Here is a 22,422-nt window from a genome sequence, read left to right as displayed (position 1 = left end):
ATAGATTTATTTTTGGAGCAAAGGAACCTGAAGGGACTTCAAATAAACTCTACGTTGCAGAGGCAACTGGTTGCTACACCGGACTTGTAAAAAGACAGTATTATGCATGCACTCTTCATGTGCTTTGGTCTCAGAAATAGAGAAGATGATCAAGGAAACCACAAACCTTCCTCAGAAGCTGAGATGGAATTTGTCTTGGCACTGGGGATATGTTTCCCCATGACACTGCTGCTTACCGTCCATTTCTCAGCTTCAGCAGATCAGGTTTTCTGCTTTCTCTGTCTCCGACAAACATTTTAGCAAAGTGAATGAAGAGGAGGTGATGATAGGTACAAACGATAAGGCTTTGTACTTGCATTTAAAGCCCACCTTTTTACATCAAATCAGTGCCACTGCTAATGACGGATTTGTGCAGCTGATGAAGCTCTCAGCTGGCTGTTGAAACCCATCAGCAGCTCGTCTCACAGTTAGTTAGTTATTGCCACTTTATGTATTCTCCGTGTCCGTCACCTGTCCAATGAGACTCAGGGATGACCTCGAGGTGAGGAATGAAAGGAAAAACTGGTGAGACATAATAGATTGTTTGTCAAGCCAAAAATAAATGAGGAGTAGTGAAGCAAGACACTGAGCTCTAATTCAGCTTTAAAGATAAAGTGGGAAAAGGTGTATATATTTATAATTATGATACATTTTTTTAATAAAAATACAAAAAAAACACAATGCATCAATAAGTATTAAGGATTGCCTTTGAAGCCAAAGTATTATTCAGTGCTACAGACCTCTATTGTTGTCCAAAAACAGAGATATACACACTTCTGTTAATACACACACTTCTGTTAATATGTGTCATTGTAAAGTGGTGTGAGTTTTAGATATTTAGGGAAAAGTGCACGGTTTAGTTGTTTTTTTTCCCAAAAGTAGTGGGATTGAAACAGGGTGGTAGCTCACTGTCGCTTGTTAATTCTAGCAGAATCCAGAGCAGCCTCGGCCTAATGTGTGTGTTTGTGTGTTCACTCCCTCTCAAGTCCCCTGGCTCTCTATTTTATCAGAAACAGCACTAATGACCCTCTGCCTGGTCCCATCTCTTCTCATTGGTCCTTTCTACCAGCGCCGCTGCTCGAGCACACACACAAACAAACACACACACACACACACAAACAAACACACACTTTCAAAGCACACGTAGTTCAAAACAAACACATACAGACATGCTGGGTTTACATCATATCAAATTTCACTGCAGAAATTTACTTTAAATTGTGTAATTGTGCGCTTTTAAATGAAACAGCACACACACACACACACACACAAAAACACATTTTTGGGAAATATGGCACCCAAACACTTGCGTCAAGAAGCAGGGGCAGCAGATTATATTGCACTCATTAATTCTTGTTTGCCTGTTTATGAATTACTTGATTAATTATAGCAAACCCCTTTGGCTGGCATCTGCTCTGTGATTTACTGTACGCAGCATACAAGTTAAATTAAGGGCCGTGTTCATAAATCTGTCTTCACTGACACCAATGCTCCCTTGTGCCACACCAAGAGCCTCCTCCGCCACGCAAACTTTATTACTGAAGTGCTACTCGAATTGCACTTTGTGTGTTTGTACCGCCTCCCCATCCATCCAACAATACAAAGCTATCAAGAACATTTGAGATTGGTTTTATCTACCATATATATATATATATATATATATATATATATAGGTTGTTTTTTTTACTTTGGTTCTTCTGATAAGATGGCTGAATGGTGGAAGTCAGCAAAGAACAACATTGATCTGATGTGACAGGCGACAGGTCGCTCTCTTCCCTTTCAGCTGGAATTCCCTGTCGAGTTGCGGAAAAGGAGGCTGGACACAAATGGTTTTTCCATCAGCTCTTAACCGCTGAAGACTCGTTTCAGGCATGCAGGCATCTCTCCCATGGCAAACTTTGTCAGAGTCCAGTGGAGAAACACTTTGAGAAACATTTCGAGGTCTGCCACTTCTGTTTACCAGTAAAACCTCTCAATTCTCGCCTCAGGGAACAAACAAACCCGAGAAAACAGCCCCGATGCGCTCTTCCCTGTGGGGGGGAAGTACCCACATTCAAATCTGTTATTCAGGAAGGCACATACACTGTGATGGAAACAGTTGTTTCTTCGTTTCCGGACAAAATTAACTAGTATTATTCACAGGGGAAAGCCCCATGATTGACATGTCTGTGTGTCAGCAGAGGGTTGCACCTAAAGGTACTGTTACTCTGCAATTACTTCAAACTTTATTTACAACGTTTTCTTATGAATACACTCAAAAATACACAAGCACCAGCAGGCTGGTTGTTACGTGCTGATTTTGGAAACAAAGTGTCGGCAACGTCTCGGTGTAAGTATTAAAAGCAGTATACAGACACGCCTCTCAACGTTCCTCAGACGGGAATAAATCCTGCATTTATTGAGAACGAGTGCTCTCGTGGTTATTTACGGTAGCTGGAAGGTGTGTGCAGTACACATGTGCATGATAATGGAGGAGCATGTCACCCAGTGCAAAGATGTGGCTCACTGATTAGCGTTTGTATTTTATATGTTTTTGGACAATAATGGAGGTCTGTGGCGCAGAATATGATTCATATAATGCTTTGGCTGCACAGGCAATACCTAATTAATAGCTATTGATTCATTGTTCTTTTATGTTTGGAGACAAATAGTAGACACATGTCCCAAATAAATATAGTGCACTATTTAGTAAATTAAGTGATTTAAGAAATGGCGCAACAAATCTGATCGAGCCCTGTACTGCTTCAAGGGAACAGGAGGTAATGGAAGATCTTGTTCAATATGCTGCTTTATTTGTCAGGTAGATATTCGACCTGTGCAACAGAAAACATCTTTTGACAGCATCCGTGAGAATATCTTTAGAAAACTGCACTTTGGAAGCCGCAGTTGTCAATTCAACTTGTTTGTTCACTCATTCAATCATCCGATTTATTTACTTTGCAACTATTTTGCAACCCTTGGTCTTGACAGTGAGAGTATGTGATGCAGTGTTTTTGTAAAGCTGTGAAAATCCGACCGTGCTCACTCTCGACTCCAATGACATGCGTGAGCGTTTCATGCAAAGGCTCATGGGTGGGTTTAAAGAGGACGCTGCTTGCTACTGGCTGTGAAATAGGCATGTTAAAGAGTGTTAGTCTTTCGAATAGTCAAATGTACATTTGAAAGGTTTTTTGAAATGTATGCAAATACTAGATGTGTGTCAAGGTATGACGGGTTGAGAAAAAGAGGATATTTAAAAATGATTTCCCCAAACTGCAGCAAAGGATACCTTACTATGAATAAATACACAATACATGTCCAGTCATACTTTGCTACTACAGTCTGCTTTCACGGTGATTAGAAATTATAATAATACTAATCGTACATTGTATTTGTGTAGTGCTTTAAAAGGTACTCAAAGGCACTTTACATGGTAAAACATGTAAAGTGCAATAGTGAATGCCAGCGGTTTCTACCATCTGATTGCAATGTGTTTTCTGTTCGACCTCCACAATATTTCTGCCGAGTCACTCCACACAGCCGCCTTTCTGGCTGCCCTTCGTCCTGACTATGTTTTCGCTCCGTACAACATGTCTGTCTCTTCTCAATCACTCAGTCTCTCTCTCTCTCTCTCTCTCTCTCTCTCTCTCTCTCTCTCACTCTATCTCTCTCTCTCTCTCTCCCTCTCTCTCTCTCCCTCTCTCGTCTCCAGGGCTTTCTTGTCTCTCGTACACATCTCCCCCTTTCCTCTCTCCTCTGCTACCTTTGTCTCCTCAGACGTCTCTTTCTTTGTCAGTGTTTCAATATCTTTCTCAACTGCCTTCATTTTCTTTCTTTTTATTCTTCTTTCAAACATTGGTTCCACTGGCTAATGGAGGGTTGGTGACTGATAATACAGCTCATAAGCTGATACATTAACTTTGCCTCAGCCTTGGCCTCGGGGAGTCTGGCCCAGTGGAGATGAAGATGGGGAGGAAGAGCGGTTTTAAATGGACTGATGTAGATTGCATCGATGAGATTGCTTTTAATCCTTCTGCAGTTCTGTTGTAGCAGGTCTTACGTTTCACATAATTACTTTTGGACCGGAAATGTGTGCAGATGTGTATGTGTGTGTGTATATATATATATATATATATATATATATATATATATATATATATATATATATATATATATATATATATATATATATATATATATATATATATGTGTGTGTGTGTGTGTGTTTGTATATTAACCAGGTTGCCTTCTTCTGTCATTTCTGTCCAGATGTACAAAACTAAAGTCATGGAACTGGGGGAGAAGCTGCTGCCTGCCTTCAACACGCCAACAGGAATCCCCCGAGGAGTCATCAACCTGGGGAGGTGAGTCTCAGCACCAGCCTTCACCTCCAAAAGTCCTCCATCCTGATAAAAGGCGATATCAAGTTATTATCCTGGCTGGCATAAATCGGCGCATGCATTACATTCATCCTAGCGACCAGAGCCAGGGCTCGATGGAGGAAACGTGAGCCGAGTTGGGAGTGAGAGATGTAAACAACTGCGGAATAAGCCAATAGTGTATTCAAGCTTCTTCTGAATCCTCGGTTAAGTTACAAACCACAACACTGAACTTTAACTTTCAGATTATTTTGATGTATCATGATGCCCCGAGGCTCTACAACAAAATAAGATGGAAAAAGAAGAAATGTTCTAAAAGAAGAAAGCAGATTCATCGTCACTTCATAACATCATAACAAGAAAGCAGATTCATCGTCGCTTCATAACAAAATGCAGCTCCACACGAATTTTGAGAAATCACACCACATTTTCTGTGCATAAATACGAGATGAGATTAAGAAAAGAAAATTATGAAAAGAATATGTCCCACAGAGGCCCACAGTCTCTGTTTATTGACAATAGAGCAGCTGCAGGCTGAGCTTTACAATGACCATAATATTTGGATAAGAATTAATCTGTGTTACTCATTAGAGGGTCATGAATAATATGAGCTTGTATTTAAATGAGTTGTGTTAATTTGTAATCTGTTCCAAACCATTACCTTTCTAATCTAAAAATCTTTACTGGCACGATCTTGTTAATGCCACGGTCACGCAACACGACATCAAGCTATTTTCATATTTCATGTTTTCTGATCGTGAATCTCTCCGTGTTTGGATTTTGGTTTGATTCTCTTAAGCAAGAGTGCCGAAGTGCATTGTGCCTCTCGTTTTTTGATTTAACACTTTTTGAGTGAGAAAGAAGATTCTGACAAAGTGATGCCGATAACAGCACCGTGTCAGTGACTGTGACAGTCAAATTATCCTCGCTAGCCGACATACCCACAGCCCGACTTTATCTCTGTTACATGCACGAACACCAGCGGAACAAGTTTACTTCATGATTCAGTTTGATGAAGTGTCCTGTGAAAATATTGCAATAAATCAAACTCCTTTTTTTTTCTTCGAATCTCTGTTTTTGAAGATTTCTTCAAATCTTCCCGTGTATCCTCTCATTGCTCAATCTTATTTCATAAAATACTTCCTGGCGCTTCTGTCATCCACCTGCCACCACTTGCCAGCCAAGCTGGACAGCTGCTGGCGAATTTAATTACCTTTTTCTACAGTTAATTCCTGCTACATGACCAACATGGGCCTGTGCTGCAGATGGGCAGGAGGCACCAGGCTGCCCATACTGCGGTCATGTGGGGTGCATGGAGCAACATGTTGTGCAGACACACACACAAGCATATTCACTCTACAGACACACACACACACACACACACACACACACACACACACGTGTCACTTGAGAAGAACATATGCATAGTGTAACAGAACACAAGCAGGCAGTCTGCACACAGGGGAGTTCAGTTCTGCAGCACAGCCTGTGCTTTTGACTCCATATGGAAATTATTTTCTTATATAAGTGAAGGGGTCCTGTGCATTGCATGGTGTTATGAGTCTTTTTCTGCATGTGTGTGTGTTATTGTGATTTGTCAAACATCTGCAGGTGTCTATTACATCTGCGCTGGTACAATACATCAGATGTCCAAAAGATGAAAGCATGCACTAGATCTCTCTTTTTTTGCTGAAAAGATTGGAGAAAAGCAAATCGAAGTCGGTGTCTTTTTACCGGCACATTGTCTAGTTCCTGCTTCTCAATTCGGGATTTATTTTTTATATGTTCTACATTTCTAATGGAGAGATTGCCATTTGGTTGTGGAGCTCTGAAACCCCATCTGCTCAGCGTAGCCTCAGCAGTGGTGCTAGGCAGGAGAGGCCAGATCCATAATTCCTAGAGTTTTCTTTGTATGCATTGCAAACCTTCATAGTGAAAGATCGCAGTTGTATTGATACGTGTTTGTGTTGCAAGACAACATCAAACATTTGAATCATTTTAGCACCTCTGTTAAGATACAGAAAACTGCCAATTAGCCCAACATATTATGTGTCATTTTTGCATTTCTTTTGTACTTTCTACACCTCATTATTTTTCTGATAGCTTTGGACAAGTGTGAGCGTGTGTTTGTCAAAAGAGGTGAAAAGAAGTTAATCGCTCATCTTTCCCAACACACATAAACACACGATCTGCACCTCCCCTTTGATTCTCAGATTGATTCTTCTTAAAGGACGAATCAGATGTGACTCGAGCCAGAGCTACTAATGATGTAGCCCCCAAACTTTTAATGGATGCATTCATCAGAGTGTCAAACTCTTTGACTCGCACACCACCCACCTTTTTTTTTGTATTTCCCTCCATCGTATTCCCTTCTTACAAATTCAGTTCAATTCATTACCGGATGTCTCCAGCGGAGGATATGTAAAGTCATTCTACTGGTACAGTCTGCCTCAAGTAATCACAGCCATGTAGTAGTGCACCGTCTCAGAGACCACACTTTAACTGAGAATTAGATTTACAGAGTGATATTACCCACACAGACTTGAGGAAATAAAACTGAATGGTCTCATGTGAACGAAAGAACAAAATATTCACATTTTAGAAGCTGGAACTTTCTAAATTGTTGCTAAACAATACTCATGGTTTATTTGACTAATTGTTTCAGCCTTGGTGTTGCACAAAGTTGAATAAGAGTGCGTTTAGGAAGATGATACATGGTCCAACCCTGAAAACCACAAATGACAACAGCTGAATGTGGAAAAGGATCGATACACTCTGGATGGAATGCATTATACACATCTCTGGAGACATGAACCAGATTAGTTTATTGATTTCCATCTGAAAAGAGAATTAAAAAAAATCAGATCCGTCTGTTATGATGCATTAAGCACAGACAGAAGAAGAGAGGCGCTCTGAATGGGCGGCTTTCCGTAACATTGTTCGATGTAATACCTAGGAAAAAAACACTTTTGAAGGTACAAGTAATACTGCAGCTGAGGATCATATGAAGCACGAGCTTCCTGTAAAACATGTCTCACTTGAACATCACATGTAGCAAGTGAGACAGCAACTCAGAAGATTGTGCTGCATTTAGATAAATCATTTGGATCTCCGGACTGCATTCATGCACTTTCGGTGCTAAAATATTACATTTATTTTATTTTTGGAAATATCAGGACATAGCAGCTGTCATACACACAGCATGAGAGAAGCTATTTTGGAGTTTTGGAGTTTTCTTTTGCATATTCCTTTCAACTACACTTTTCTTCTCCTCCTGTAGATTTTTAACTCGACATACTGTAATTATATTTGTAACTATAACACATATATTTTAATGAGTGAACATTGTTGCTTTCAAGAAGTAAGTCATGCCTTTTTCAGGTGTCAAAAAATTTAAAAAAAGGGTTGTGATAAATCTGTTAAATCTGGGACTCCCTACTGTTGATGTAACGAAGCACACAAAACTAATGACAGATAAAAGGTAAGCTGGGCTCTTGACTTACAGGCGTGTTAATCATTATGTTGTAGCTTCAGGTTTCCCTTTCTCCACCTTTTAGAGAAAACCAGCATACGTCTGCTTACTGTGTGTTTGACGGCATGAACACCAACACAGCTGCACCTACAGTGTGAAGAGACACTGATCAAACATGTTACCTGATGATTCATTGTGTTAAATTGCACATATGCAATAATCGTATAAAAGTGTTGGTCCTTGAAGACGCTGGTGTGTAACAGCCATGAGACTTAGTCTACTTGTTTGGTGATTGTTGCAGTGGCACCAGTTGGAGTTGGGGCTGGGCCTCAGCCGGGAGCAGCATCCTGGCTGAGTTCGGGACTCTCCATCTTGAATTTGTTCATCTCACGGAGCTCTCCAGGAATCCCATCTACACAGAGAAGGTTTGATTTTTACAGTATATTTCCAGTTTTACTTTGCCTGACTATTCTACTGAGGTCTGACCATGGATTGGGAGTGTAGTATTCTGATATCCATTGTTCCCTGGTGTCTTTGCAGGTGATGAACATCAGAAAACTACTGAACAAGATTGAAAAACCCCACGGCCTGTACCCCAACTTCCTCAGTCCAGTCAGCGGCAACTGGGTCCAACGTAAGTACTGTTTGCTGTGGACGGCTCCTTCGTTCTGGAGATTGTTGTAATATTATGGGACATTTCGGTTGTAGAGTTTAATTTGCAGTGAAGGACAAGGTCAATGGCATTCTTGCATTATTATTAGAATAAAAAAGGTTTACATGACCTTGGTAACAAATCACTCTGAGCTGCCTTAAGGGAAGGTCAGTCTTGTTACCTAGTAAGTCTTACAATAATCATGTTTTCCCAATGTGGGATCAGAGTAAACGATTTAGAGTTCATTGAATGTCATTTCCCGTTTTTGACTCTTTCAGTTGGCTTTCATACCAATGACAGACCTTGAGTCACCTCACGTGTCAAAGCTCTTCTGGCTGCTCATCTATGTCACCCACCCAGCCGTCTATTTCCTTTCATTTTTAATATCAGGCTCATAGCAATGGCAATATACTCCCATTGCTCTGGGTTATTAAAATTATAATGAATTCAATTACTTCAGGAAATTGGATCTTTCCGATCTACCTGAAAGGAGTTTTTTTTATTTTTTAAATAATGCCATAAGACAACGCTGGGACTGAAACGGTGGTAATCTGCATGATTGCAGAGGCTAATTGTTGTGTGGGAGTTTGTATAGAAATGAAACTGTATATATGTATTGCAACAAAATAAAATAAATATTGGCTTCCCACCTCACCCTCTTTTGTCTATGTCAAGGACAAACACAGCAGCCCTGTGATAACCTTGTGGGGGAGTCAGCAAACGTGTGTGTGCTTTCAAAGAGCATGAGTGGATGGAGGAAGGCTTGCAGCATGCACGCCTCCGATGCAATATCATATTCATCTTTATGAGTTTAAACGTGGACTCACAGTTACCACTCAAAAACTAAGTGTTTTACATAATTAAAAATGTTCTCCCATCAGTGATCATGTAACTTGATCATGCGGACCACGAACTAACCAGAAAAGCCCAAAATGAATGAGAAAATATAGAAAATGGAGTTTATTTGGGGATATTTTAAGACTGCAGTGTGAATGAAATAACAGAGTTTCCTGTAGGGTTCACACAGTTAAATGTAAGACTTGGGACCTTTTAATACCACATATGGCACAATTTAATAAATGTTTCCTCATTATACTGGCCAGTGTGAAAGTATTATGGAAACCATAATGATACAGCTGAGAATTATTTGATATTTGATCATATTTATTGAGTCCTTCCTAGCAGTAAACGATCATACCTAATGGGATATTACATTAAAATATTGCAATCTTGATGAATGCCATTACATTAATGTATATATTAACCAAGGAAATGATTTATTCATATATTTGCACATTATGAGACAATTCACTTCCTAGCTACTGAAGCTAGCAGTAGTGGCGGTGCTGACTGAACAACCTGATGTACTCACAAACTGTAGAGACCTGCAGATAACCTGAATACAGGCGTGTATGTGACCCTGCTGAATATTTTTCATACAGATCTGTTTCCGTCCTATTTTCCGTTCTTAGATCACGTTTCCATCGGCGGCCTCGGGGATAGTTTCTACGAGTACCTGATCAAATCATATCTGATGTCAGACAAGAGGGACGAGGACGCAAAGAAAATGTACTACAGCGCGCTGGAGGTATGGAGATATGAATCATACATTTCACGCTTAGGCATGGCTCCATTAGATGAAATGATAATAGGTGCATTCATCTGCATATGCCTGCAATCAAAGAAAGTGTACAAAGTGCTTCACACTCATCACAAACAGAGAGTGTGAGGCAAATAGTGAATGCACAGCCGGTGCGTTGCTTAATGTTTCAAGGGATAGTTGGAAGTCTGAGTTCATTCATCTGCAAAGGTGACTGTGTTTTTTCATTAAGAAATTGAACATAGTCAGTTACAGAAATATTCTCCACGGCTTTATTCAGACTTTAATAAAATGAGCCAATGACGAGGTATAAGTCTGTTCTTTGTCCTCACAAAGGCTGCATTCATTAAAGATGGGTTTTTAACAAGTATTGTGCAGTTTAAGCCATAATTAATGACCATGGTGAGCTTGACTACTGGAAGCTTGAGCGATGAGGGTCGCTGAGTGAATCCCCTAATAAAATGTCTCATCAATTATATCATTTGACATTATTAGAGAGCTGGCTGTTTTTTTAAACCTGACACATTCACAAGCACTGAGAGGCACAATATTAAGTTGGTTTATAGTTCCTATATATACCTGTGGGCTTGGTGTGTGTGTATGTGTGTGCGTGCGTGCGTGTGCATGCACCGTGCATGCATGTGTGTGTGTGTCTGCGTTTGCTGATACTGCTGGCACTGTTTTTAACCCGCATCGAGAGGGAAGAAGTGAAAAAGGACACAGCTTTAATCACTCTTTGGGAATATTCAATCTTGTGCTGCTGTTAATATGCGTTAATAGGACAGCATAAATATCTGACTTGTTCAGTAAGTTTTCTAACTCATTAACAGTGCTGTCTTGACTTTTAAGCAAAAGTGATGCCGGCGGCAATTAGGAAATTGGACCTATGTGTTAAAATGCCATAACATTTACATACCGATGTGCATGTCTGAAAGTGTCTAGACTGCTCTTAATAATGACCTTATAGTGCAAAGCAAAGTGCCCTTTTGTCTCCATTTTTATGCCTAAAGGTTGAGATGATTCTCTCTTCTTTTGACACTCAGTGGATCCTATTCACAAGTGGATGTAGGGCTGTAATGGATGCTTTAATTCAAAGCACCATACCGTGATTATATACAGCGCTCTCAGTGGAAAAGTCTTAAGGCAAAGGAATGAAATTAATATCGAAAAGGAAAGCTTCCTGCTACTACATATTGTAACTAGACAGCAACTGACTCATGTATTTATAAACTGTCATGTAAAATTGGAGAACTACCTGCAGAAAAAAACCTGCACAGTATACACATACATAAAAAAAACACCGGAATCCATCTGTTTTGGTCTTGAATGGAGATAATGTCAGAGTAAAGCACATTACAACTGGTTACAATTACTAGATCACAGACAATAACTTAAAATTGCCACTGAGATTTCCTCAGTTCTCATCAGAGGGTGAAGCCAGAGGCATAACTGCTAATTACAGACTGTCCTTCTCTCCTGGGACTTGATATTTAAATGGCCAGGGACACCCGTCCTACCAGATTAAGTTATAAACTGTGTGTTTGTACAGAACTCTGAGGTGAAGGTGCAGCACAACTCATTATCTTTGGCATTCAAATGAAAGTAGATTACTCATTAAACATTATTGAATGAGAGCACATGTTCCAATTAGACTATGCCATGATTACAACTAACAACAGCTAATTAGCAGTAAATTATCAGCTCTCAAGAATGTTTTTTTCTTCTTCTGAGAACGTATTTATAAGCTTTCTTAGAATACACGTGTGTTTTGTACTCAGCTGGTTTCCTTTTTATCAACCCTCATTTAGCATGAAAGGTTTCTCTCACAGAGCTGTGGTAGGAGGGACTTGTTACATGCAGCATAAAATACTACATACTACGGTACTGATTGTCACCATCCAGTAAATGGCCATTAAAACATCCCACTCCACAAACCAAATGCTCTTCACATATACATCTGAAAGAGGAGGTATTGTTTTTCCGAGCACATCCTAAAAGAGTTGTTCCGAAATCAGATGAATGATTGGACCTGAGATTAGAAAGGGGATTTACACTTTAATTACCTGCACTTTGTGGTGTGTTGCTGCTGAATAACACAATGCTGGTTTCAAATGCAAAATGAGCACGGAATAGATGAGAACGAGAAAAAGAGAGAGAATGATGATTTGTAAAAAAAAAAAAAAGATATCTCATGAGATGTCCTTCTGTTATGTTCCGGCTTATAAAACAAGTGCTGACAGGAAACACGGCTGCAAAAAGGCAGACATTTAAACACTTTTCTTTATAAAAACATCGCCCTTTGATTTTTTTTCTGCCTCGTCCATTGTTTTTTTCTTTATTTATTAAATAATCTGTACTGTCCTCTTCAGGCTATCGGATAAAATCCCTCAAAGATTTGCTTTACTGTTACGCAACATATTTTTATAATGTATCATATAAATGCAGACGTTTACAGTGTAGCAGCCATGTTGCACTCATCTCCCTGTTTAACGAGTGTCCACATATACACACCTTTCTAGAAAACAGGTAATTAGCTGTTAGTTGTACTCATGGAATAGTCTAATTGGAACATGTGCTCGATAGAACATGGGAAGTTGCATCTGTCAGATCCAAACTCAATTTTGTGTTCATGGCCTCCTTGCAGCACAGTCAGATCTTGGGGAGTTGTGGTTATTTGTTGGGTTCATTGAGCACAAGCTACCACAGTTACGTCATCAACAAAACTACTACAAAACCTAGTAATCGTATTCAGTTGTAATCTTGAATTAATGCTGGTTTAAATACTCCTGACGTTGTGTTGCTTGCAGGCTATTGAAGCTAATCTGGTGCAAAAGTCCCCCGGTGGTCTCACCTACATGGCAGAGTGGAGAGGAGGGATCCTGGACCACAAGATGGGCCACCTGGCCTGCTTCTCCGGGGGCATGATCGGCATCGGGGCTGACGATGGCGCGCCGGAGAAGAGGCAACACTTCCTGGACCTGGCTGCTGAGATCACACACACATGCCACGAGAGCTACACTCGCTCAGGTGAGTGGAAATGTCAGGAATGCTGAAGAGGGCCACGTCGAGCTCTGAGAGGCTGGACGATCGTTCAGGTCTGGAGGCTCAACGACGTGCAGGAGAAGGGCAGCAGATGAGTTACTTGAAATATATATATATATATATATATATATATATATATATATATATATATATATATATATATATATATATATTTATTTATTTTCTTCTTAGTATTCAGGATTCAATACTTTTTTGCTTCATCATTTAGTTTTAAGTAATAGAAATGGAACCAAAATAAAACGAAGACCTTAATCCAGCCGTACCCAGCTTATTTCTTCTTCTAAAACAAGGATATATGCTTGCTTTGCATGATAGCATCTCAAAATAATGAATTTGTAGATTCAATGTTTTTATTTGCAAAACATGACTCACATCACCTTGGTGTGTTGTCTAAGTCAGAAATACTAGTTTTCTTATTAAACTACATTTGAAAATAATCCAACCTTTGCCCAACGCTTTATGAAAAAAACAAATTCTGAGGTTGCTGAATTCCAATGAGAGATCTTCTGGTTGAGTAGCAAATCAATGTTTAATTATTTGTTTAGTCACATCAAATCATTGTATTGTTTATCTTGCTTCCTATCATACAAACTCATAAGTCATTTCTACTTGGTGTTCATACTCTTTGGATCCAATTAATTGCCTATTATAAGAAATAAGCTGATGCTCGATCACTGTTGTGGTTCACTTTATCCGTCTCTCTTAAGAGAGCTTATGGCATTCAGAATGCAATATTGTAAATTAAAAAGGCCTCAGGCGTTTCAATTTTGCCCCGACTCAAAATGAGAATCGCTCTTAGTGGCTTCACCTCACCAGAGAGACAACAGGCTTAATAATGAGAGGCGAAAAAGTCCATGATTATTCTCCAATGTCGCACAGCTGTAGGCAGCAGCAGACATGGAGGTGTCTGTAAGTGCTAGATACTGATAATCACATTTTATTATAAATCAGCAGGAAGAATGAAAAGAAAATAGACGAGAGAAAATGGGGATACAGTATTGAAGAGTAATAAAAACTAAGTCCACAGGCAAATTTACTGCGGCTCCAATCTATAAATGAGATCGAGTAGATCAGTTGCCATCGACATACTCAGGAGAAAAATGCAATAGAGAATAAAACGGGAGAGTCAGGTTCCAGCAACAAGCCTGACTTAATTTTTTGGAAAGGCTGTTGTTTGATCTCTACTCCTCCCTGGCATCTGTCTTGGCCTTGACAATAATCTCCTTTGCTAATTTCAAGCTTCTTTTTTCACCACTGTTGGGTGAGCTGTAAGGATTCATCCTCAAGTGTTCACTCGCCTTCGCTTCTCCAGTAAGATAACGTGACTCATCACATAACAGGTTCCTTGATACGCTTTGAATACGTTTGATCTTCAGACCCAAAAGACTTCTCTTTCATAGTCATCCACCAGGTTTCTATTCACTCATTAAAAGGGACTGGATGGTGCTGAGCAGCTGTTGAATTAGCAGTCTGCAGCAGAGGGAGAGAGAGAAGATTTGCTATTGCACGTGCATAAAGTGGCTGCTCCTTAGCTTTGACTTACATAGTGAAACCTTGAAGACTTTCCTCCTGCTGCTGCTCCTGGATATCTGCCACCTTCACAGCAACAGACCAATGCTGGAAGATGGAGGTCTCATGGGAAGCAGCAGGACAATGTTATTGGTTTCAGAGAAAAGGTGGTAATAGAATTGTCATGTTTTAGCTTTGTGCTTTTCTACTATGAACTGATGTATAATAGAGTAAATTAAAAAAAACTCAGAGCATGAATCACTTAGAGCCATCATCTCGTATTCTAACTAATGTTCAAAAATAGGAACAAATATATCTATTTGATCTGTAATCATTAATGATCAGCGGGGAATTAACAGAAATCAGTAGGCTGGATTTTGTGTACAAAAAGCAAGTGGGTTAGAAAACTGGTTGGTAAAAAATATACAATGATACATCACACATATAACGTTCATACATATCAAAATGTATTTTGCCATAAAAAGGTTGCCATTCAGTTCCCAAAGCGGGTAAAAAAATTTTTTCAAAATGTACTTCTAAATTGTGCTTGACACAGGCGTACTATTCCTCTGATGAACTTGTGGAAAAATTGACTGTGTTATCTGCGATGCGAGTTACCGATGATCCTCTGCTGACTCAGCGTGAGCATTCCCATCACAAGTTCAAAACAGGCTGTCAGGAGGCAGGAAGTGGGATTAGGAATCAGATTTATGTAATGAAAAGTGTTTCAGTCGGAGAGGAGAGCCCCTGAGCTGAGCTGTGGAGGTACAGGTCTGGCATAGCTGTTGCATGATGTGCTGACCACGTTGGTGCATTTTAATCACAGTATCATGTGGCGCATCAATAATAACTCTGACAACAACCCAATACAGAACGTGGCACAGTAGCTGACAAAGAAAAGTAGCGATGCATTAAGAAGAAGAAAAGTTAGACTCCAAAACACAGATGTAAATAATTCTGGGGGGAAAAAATAAGAGGATGGCAGACGTAGTTCATATAGCTGATCGCAACCTGGATGTAGATTTGTCATATCTAGTTATTTAGTTGACTCGCATAATTGCAACTCGAAACAGAACTAAACAGATCAAATGTGTACGATGTAACACAGACATGGACCTTGGTTTAGACTTCCAGATGTGAAAAAAACGCAGACACAGTGCGTCTGTGCCTGTTTAACGCACTCAGCTGGTGATAACTGATGGATTTAACCTGTTTGTGCATCAGGATATCTTTGCAGCTGGGCCGCTTATTCGGCTCGACTGACGAGAGGTCAATGCCACGTTGCCGGAACAGCTGTGGTCGCATCGGAGTAGTTTCACAGAGAACCTGCTCGCTCCAACACGGCCCAATTTGCCAAGCCGCTTCACGGCGGATGGCTAAATTCTCAAATGAAAAGCAAGAGAAGAAAACAATATCTGAGCAAATCGATAAGCAGAAACAGAATGTCAGTCTCGTCATAATACACTTTCCACTTCAAACATGTTTCTGAGACGTTGCTATGCCGATGCTCCTGTCCTGACCACGGCAAGAATAGATTCCTTTGTGCGGTATCATGAATAGAAGCTCTTTGCCGCGCAGCATTGAATTGTGGTATAAATATAAAGAAAGAATGGGGAAGAGTAAGAAGGAAGAAAGAGAGAAGCAACACACCATCTGGAAGGCTGGCGAGGGTCTATTTGTTTAACCTTGAGCTCTTTTTTTTAAACTCACAATAAGTGAATTGTCTTTGTGATGTTTTGTTCTTCTGCAAAAGAAAGAATATCAGTCAGTGTGCTCGTATTTTTTATTTAGACTTTTTTCTTTTTTTTAATCCTCTGTTTCGTTTTTCTTCGCCCCCGTCAGCCACCAAACTGGGACCCGAGGCGTTCAGATTCGACGGCGGAGGAGAAGCAACCGCAACCAGGCTGAGCGACCGATATTACATCCTACGACCAGAAGTCATCGAGAGCTACATGTACATGTGGAGACTGACCCACGACCCCAAGTACAGAGAGTGGGGTTGGGAAGCTGTTGAGGTGAGATTCTCCAACAAAGCCAAGATGACCACTTGAAAATGTATTTTACCTCTTAATTTTTCAAAATTTGAACACAGACATTTCATCACACCAAACAAAACAGTCTTCTTCTCTAAAAAACAATTTTTTATATATTTGTCTTTCTTAGTTATGTTCATTCTTATTCTTGTTTATTATGTCATACCGTTTTGGCCCAAATAAAAGACCTTTTTTCTGGTAATTTCATTCGATAAAGTGGTTGTCATATTTTATTCCACAAGTAAATGCACATGCTAACAACATCTGAATAGTCAGGACCTGTTGTGCCTCCGTGAGGCTGGAAGCGTTCTTCAGATAAAACAACCACATATAAATGTCCAATGTTCAGGCCAGCGTGGTAAAAAGACTAATTTGACAATTCCACCTTATTTTTAAGTGGGTTATACTCTATACTTCTCTCTTAGGAGTACCTTGGACTCTGATTTTATAAATTGTACTCACCTATTATGTCAAGCCCCTTTAACACCCTTAATTACCCCGAGCCAGCTTCCTTGATGTTGTACGGCACTATATATATATACTTGTAAATCAAGCAATCTCCCCTGGCAGGAGGTGAAGGTTGAGTTAATGTGGCAATAGACAGGACATTAGCTGGAGTAAACTGTAACGGGGTGACATGATAGATTTAGCATTAATTTAGTGTGCACAGAAGTGGAGAGATCAGGCTGACGAGTTTGACGGGCCTTTAATTATCGGGCACAAAGGTTGAAAGTGGCGCACAACGCTTCCCTTCAGGAACATCAAGCATTAACACATCGGGGTCTTTGTTAATTAGCACATATAAGCCAGCCCTTTGTAACAGGGGTAATGCTGTGCTAATCCGCTTGGCTAGCTCAGCCACTCACCATTAGCCCCTTGTCAGATTCAGCATTGCTTGGGCTTCAGTTGTGCAGCCGGCTAAAGGGCTTGACATGTTCCATCCTTTACTCTTGTTTTAGTGGTACATTGGCACGTAAAGGATTTTCTGTCGCTGCACTATAATATATCAGAGGAACAGTGTTTTACTCAAATGGTTTCCTCTCTACAGTTTGTAGGATAAATGGTCCCCCCACAGTGCAGAAGAGAAAAGACAGTTATGTGAGAGCTGATTGAGTTAGTGAATAAATATACATGAATAAATGGATGAAGTAATATTGATTTAGTTTGTACAATCAAGCTGGCAACTGTGAGAAGTGGTCTTTAACTTGTTCTGGGGGGAAAAAAGGTTTTGAAGTTGTTTGCATTGTAACGGGCTCTCTTCCTGTCAGGCCCTGGAGCAACACTGCAGAGTGGAGTCTGGCTTCTCCGGGATCCGTGACGTTTACACCCTGACAGCCAGCCACGATAACATGCAGCAGAGCTTCTTCCTCTCAGAGACACTCAAGTAAGTCCTGTTTCCTCACGACATCTCCTGTGGCAAACTAAATAAAAAATCTGCATACATGATACCATCATATATATATAAAGAAAGTAATAATAATAATTCTTAAAAGCTGGGAAGGAATCTGTACCTTTTTGATCTGTTATCTAATTCACTGTCGGGCGATCCCATCACACACTCGGTATTCTGAAATAGGCCATTCTGCATAATGGTGACTTTTACTTTTGGTACTTTAAGTTTATTTTAATGCTAATACTTTTGTACTTTATTATTATTGTTGACGTAAAGACAATCACAAATGCTTGCCGTCTTCCTGAGAGCCTGCTGCTAGCGGCACATTTAGTGAGTCGGTCACTAAATGTGCAGCCGATCCCAGCTGTCTATGGGCGAAGGTTTCTCCCTGGACGTATCGCCAGCTTATCGCAAGTCACATATAGAGATAGACAACCATCCAGGCTTATGGGCAATTTTACAATTACTAAACTGAGAACATGCAAACTCAATACAGATTATATTGTACTTCATTGCTGCTCCGAGTACTCGCAGATTTATTCAAATGAATTAGCACTGAAGTCTCCAGGTCTGCATCGGAAAAAAAATTACGCCGCAATGGTTTTCTTGCAGACATTTATATTACCACCCTAAATTCTGTTCATTTTAAAGTGCAACGCATCATCCTGGTGCACTTTGTGCGCAAAATGAAGAGGCTCGCTCAAACAAATGGGAGGGATGGGTAGCGTTAGAATTGTATTGTCATCTTCAATCTAATGATGAAACATGTCACAGAGTATATTAGGCTTTAACGACACACAGGCGCGCAAACATACACTTTTCTTGTCAGTAGAATCAATTCATTGTTTTGTTTTTTAGTTTGACTGAGATAAATATAGATAGTGTCTACCCGTATTCTTTAAATGTGAAGATACAGGAAAAACGGCTGTAATGGATGAGTAAGTGCTTGGCCTCTCTGTTTCTTTCTACCTGAACAATCCTGTTGAGAAGTTGTTTGTCAGCATTTTTTACGTGAGGCAGTATGGTCAGAGTAATCGGGTAACACAAGTATTTGGTCAGCGTATTTATTCTGATCCGAATATTCATGCAGCAGGACAGTGACTAGGTTTCCCCTGCAACTCAAACCAAATGGCTCACTTATTTTAAGTGTATTAGCTCATAGTGCATATATTTTACTATAGCAAGCTTGACCCATGTACCGAAGGTCCTATTCACAATAATTTTGTTGATGAGTTAAAACTATTGATATTTTATGAATGAAAGTTTAAACGAGAGTTGCAATCCTCGAGAGTGAAGACGTGTCACTCTGATGGATTTATTGGAACCAAAGAAAGCAGAAGTAAAGTATTCAACGAGCCAAGGTTTGGATTAAATTAAACTGTGAACTATGTCTTCCTGTCTGCTCAGGTATCTGTACCTGCTCTTCTCCGATGACGACCTTCTCCCACTGGAGGACTGGGTCTTAAATACAGAAGCCCATCCGCTGCCCATCATCCGCAAGAGCTGCCTGCAGGACGAAGCGACACAGGATAAGACGGTCTCCGAATGAGGCTGAACACGACCAACAACCAAGACAGACACATTTGCACAGTTCATGTGTTCACACAGAGTCACACCAATATGGCAAACACCAATTAAATGCAGGTTCAGAGTCTTTCCAGGAGCGTGTTATGGACTCTCAATTCCTTTCCAGTAAAGGACGCCGTCGTTTTACGCTGTGATTGTACATCCTTTCTCCGGGGTTACTTCCTGCTGGCAATTCTTTTTTCGTGAACAATCAAGACAAACATGACTTTCATGAAAAGAGCACCTTTTTCTTTCCTTCTTTCCTCCGTGAGGAAACCAGTAGAACTTGCAGACCCCAATGTAGTGGGAGGAGGGTTGAACTACGGGCCATATTGTTAGAAAGAGAGAGAAACGTATTGAAGACCACTTGAGTTTTGCTCTTTGAGTTTGTTGTTTCGTTGATCTTAAGTGATGAATGATTTCCTTATATTGTCATTGCATCTTTTCCTTTGTGAGTACACTCTTTGACCAAAGGTTTCTTTGCATTTCTATTTCCCTCTTTCCAGTAATGTGTTTTTTGGTGGGTTTTGACTAAAAGTAAAAATTTACAACGAGGCTTGAATTGTAATGAATATTGATTATGTACAGACAAACACAACAATGTCATTCTCAAATTCACCTCCAAACCAATGTTGATGTCATGTTTCTTACTGAAACAAGCTTGAATGAATTTCTTAAAGGTTCGGAGGTGTCAGGAAAGTGGCAGTGTCTTATGCATCCAGGGACAATTAAACAAAGAATGATGTTGGGTTGAGTTTCCATTGTATGCTTGGGTTATTTTGTGAATAGGACAAAGCGTTCTCAGTCCTCTCAGCCTTTCAAATCAAAGTAACAAATGGAGTCCTGTCCGTTCTGTGGCTGTAATACATGCATTAAGGGAAAAGAACACATTTGCGCCAGCTCCAAATGGGTTTTCCTGTTTCTGTTGTAGTTATTCTGCTTCACCCTGCCTTTACATGTGAATCCATACAGCTGCCAATACTGACGTTAAAGGCTGTGAGCCCGGGAGTGGAGAGATTTCATTTCCATCACTGTTCTATTCATCACTGCTGTCCCGCACAGTTGTGGAGCGAATGTGCTGTACATACAGATGAAGCGAACGACCCCTGTATGAGCTTGTCTTGATTTTAATTTGTGATCTTTTTTTTTTTAAACTTTGTGGTTATTTTTTTCTCTGGATTCTCTTTTGATTTGCTTCCCTCAGGTGTTTCAGTAAAAAAAAAAAAAAAAAACTAAAATATTCTGACTTTTAAGTCTAGTTATCGCTGATATTAATTATTATTACTTATTCTTACTGTTTGATTTAACTTTCATTGTTGGATATTTTCAAATACTGATAAAAAGACCTGTGCAACTTTGTACATTTAAAACAATCATAGTTGTTTTGTGTGTGTGTGCTTTCTTTATCTTCTTTTTTTAATCAGCCTTGTTTGCTTACAAATTAGATAGAAAGTGAAAAATAAAAAAATGCCCTTTTTTAAAAGTATTTTACAGCAGGTTGCTACAATAAGTAAGAAGGACACAGGCAGTGACTCACAAAAAGGGAAAGAAACTACTTATTTGCTGCTTACGTTAGTTTCAGTATTTCCTTTCAAGAAGCTGGTTACAGATCTAATTGAAGGCGGATGTCTCAGGGATGTTGAAAGTTCCAGCAATCACACCGAGAAAATGACTCATGGGGTTTAACTACTGCGCCTCTCTCATGGTGTCAGCCCAACAAAGAACGTAATACCTTCCTCCCCAAATGATTTGACTCTAGCTGCTGTCTTTTGAATCCTAATGTCAGTGTGATAGCTTAAAGTGATTTTGCATTTGCTTTCAATATAATCATATAATCATCATTCATTATTGACACGGTTGACATTTAGCAGTCAAATGTCATGGATCTAGTTACATTAATCTTATCACCTTAAAAGAATAACTAATGTAAAGGTGTTGTGTGTTTAAATTCTAAGGGCAAATGTTCCCAACATTGAGGCCTGCAGCACTCTGCTGCAGGCCAGGACTTCTTCCCTGGAGCAAAGGTGTGATAATTAAAAGAAGGGCTGACGTGAAGGGCGCTAGTTGTACACATGAGCTCGCCTGGAGACATAAATAGGAGGATCACAGTCCATTTGAATGCAGCTGAGACTGATAGTGAAGGACAAATGCTAAAGATAATCCGCTACCCTCTGCACAGTCCCCGACAAGCCGGGCAAGGAGGCAGAAGCCCAGACGACACGTCTGTGTCTGTGGGACCGCTGTCTGGCTTGGCAAGAGACCTTCCATCAATGTGGAACGGAGGGGGAAGAGAAGAGCCGGCGCTATCTCTCTGCCACAGTCGTCCTCCAGCTGTCCCAAGCAGGGCAGCAGCTTTACAGGGAATAACAGGCACGCCATGGAGATCTGGTTCAAGTATTACTTCATTTCAAAACGCTTTCTACTCCACCTACTCACAGTTTCAACTGCCCACTGGTCAAGGACAAAGGAACAACATACAACACATTGTTTTCAAGCTTAGCCAGAAAATTCTCAATCGTGTTTTTAAAGTCTGATGCACTTTAATGACGGTTTTTTGACTCACTATATCGTAACGTTTTATGAGTTCTTTTTGAAAAGCCATATATTTTTTCTACTTTGACTCTTTTATTAATACTATAATATGATTGTTTTAGACACACTGTCAAATGTATTTTTAAGAATTTTTGGACATACTTTAAACATTCTAGTATGACATTTTCTGACTTATATTATGACT

The 22,422-nt window shown here is 40.0% G+C and overlaps 1 protein-coding gene across 1 annotated transcript in view; it reads left to right on the top strand.

The window, feature by feature from the left end:
• The window catches only part of LOC137781667 (mannosyl-oligosaccharide 1,2-alpha-mannosidase IA), a 156,602-nt gene extending 135,573 nt beyond the window's left edge, over positions 1–21,029 (top strand). Inside the window, exons 5-12 of the mRNA XM_068570567.1 lie at positions 4,288–4,382; positions 8,171–8,294; positions 8,410–8,503; positions 9,994–10,109; positions 12,929–13,148; positions 16,536–16,708; positions 17,995–18,110; positions 19,527–21,029. Coding sequence (XP_068426668.1) covers positions 4,288–4,382; positions 8,171–8,294; positions 8,410–8,503; positions 9,994–10,109; positions 12,929–13,148; positions 16,536–16,708; positions 17,995–18,110; positions 19,527–19,668 — 1,080 coding nt within the window. The 3' untranslated portion in view covers positions 19,669–21,029. The remainder of the gene's footprint in view (positions 1–4,287; positions 4,383–8,170; positions 8,295–8,409; positions 8,504–9,993; positions 10,110–12,928; positions 13,149–16,535; positions 16,709–17,994; positions 18,111–19,526) is intronic.
• The last annotated feature ends 1,393 nt before the right edge of the window (positions 21,030–22,422 follow it).

The sequence above is a fragment of the Clinocottus analis genome, unplaced genomic scaffold (genome assembly GCF_023055335.1).
Source record: "Clinocottus analis isolate CAN_PGR_092001 unplaced genomic scaffold, fCliAna1.0.p SCAF_9, whole genome shotgun sequence".
NCBI lineage: Eukaryota > Metazoa > Chordata > Actinopteri > Perciformes > Cottidae > Clinocottus > Clinocottus analis.
This window is presented reverse-complemented; position numbering and strand designations above follow the sequence as displayed.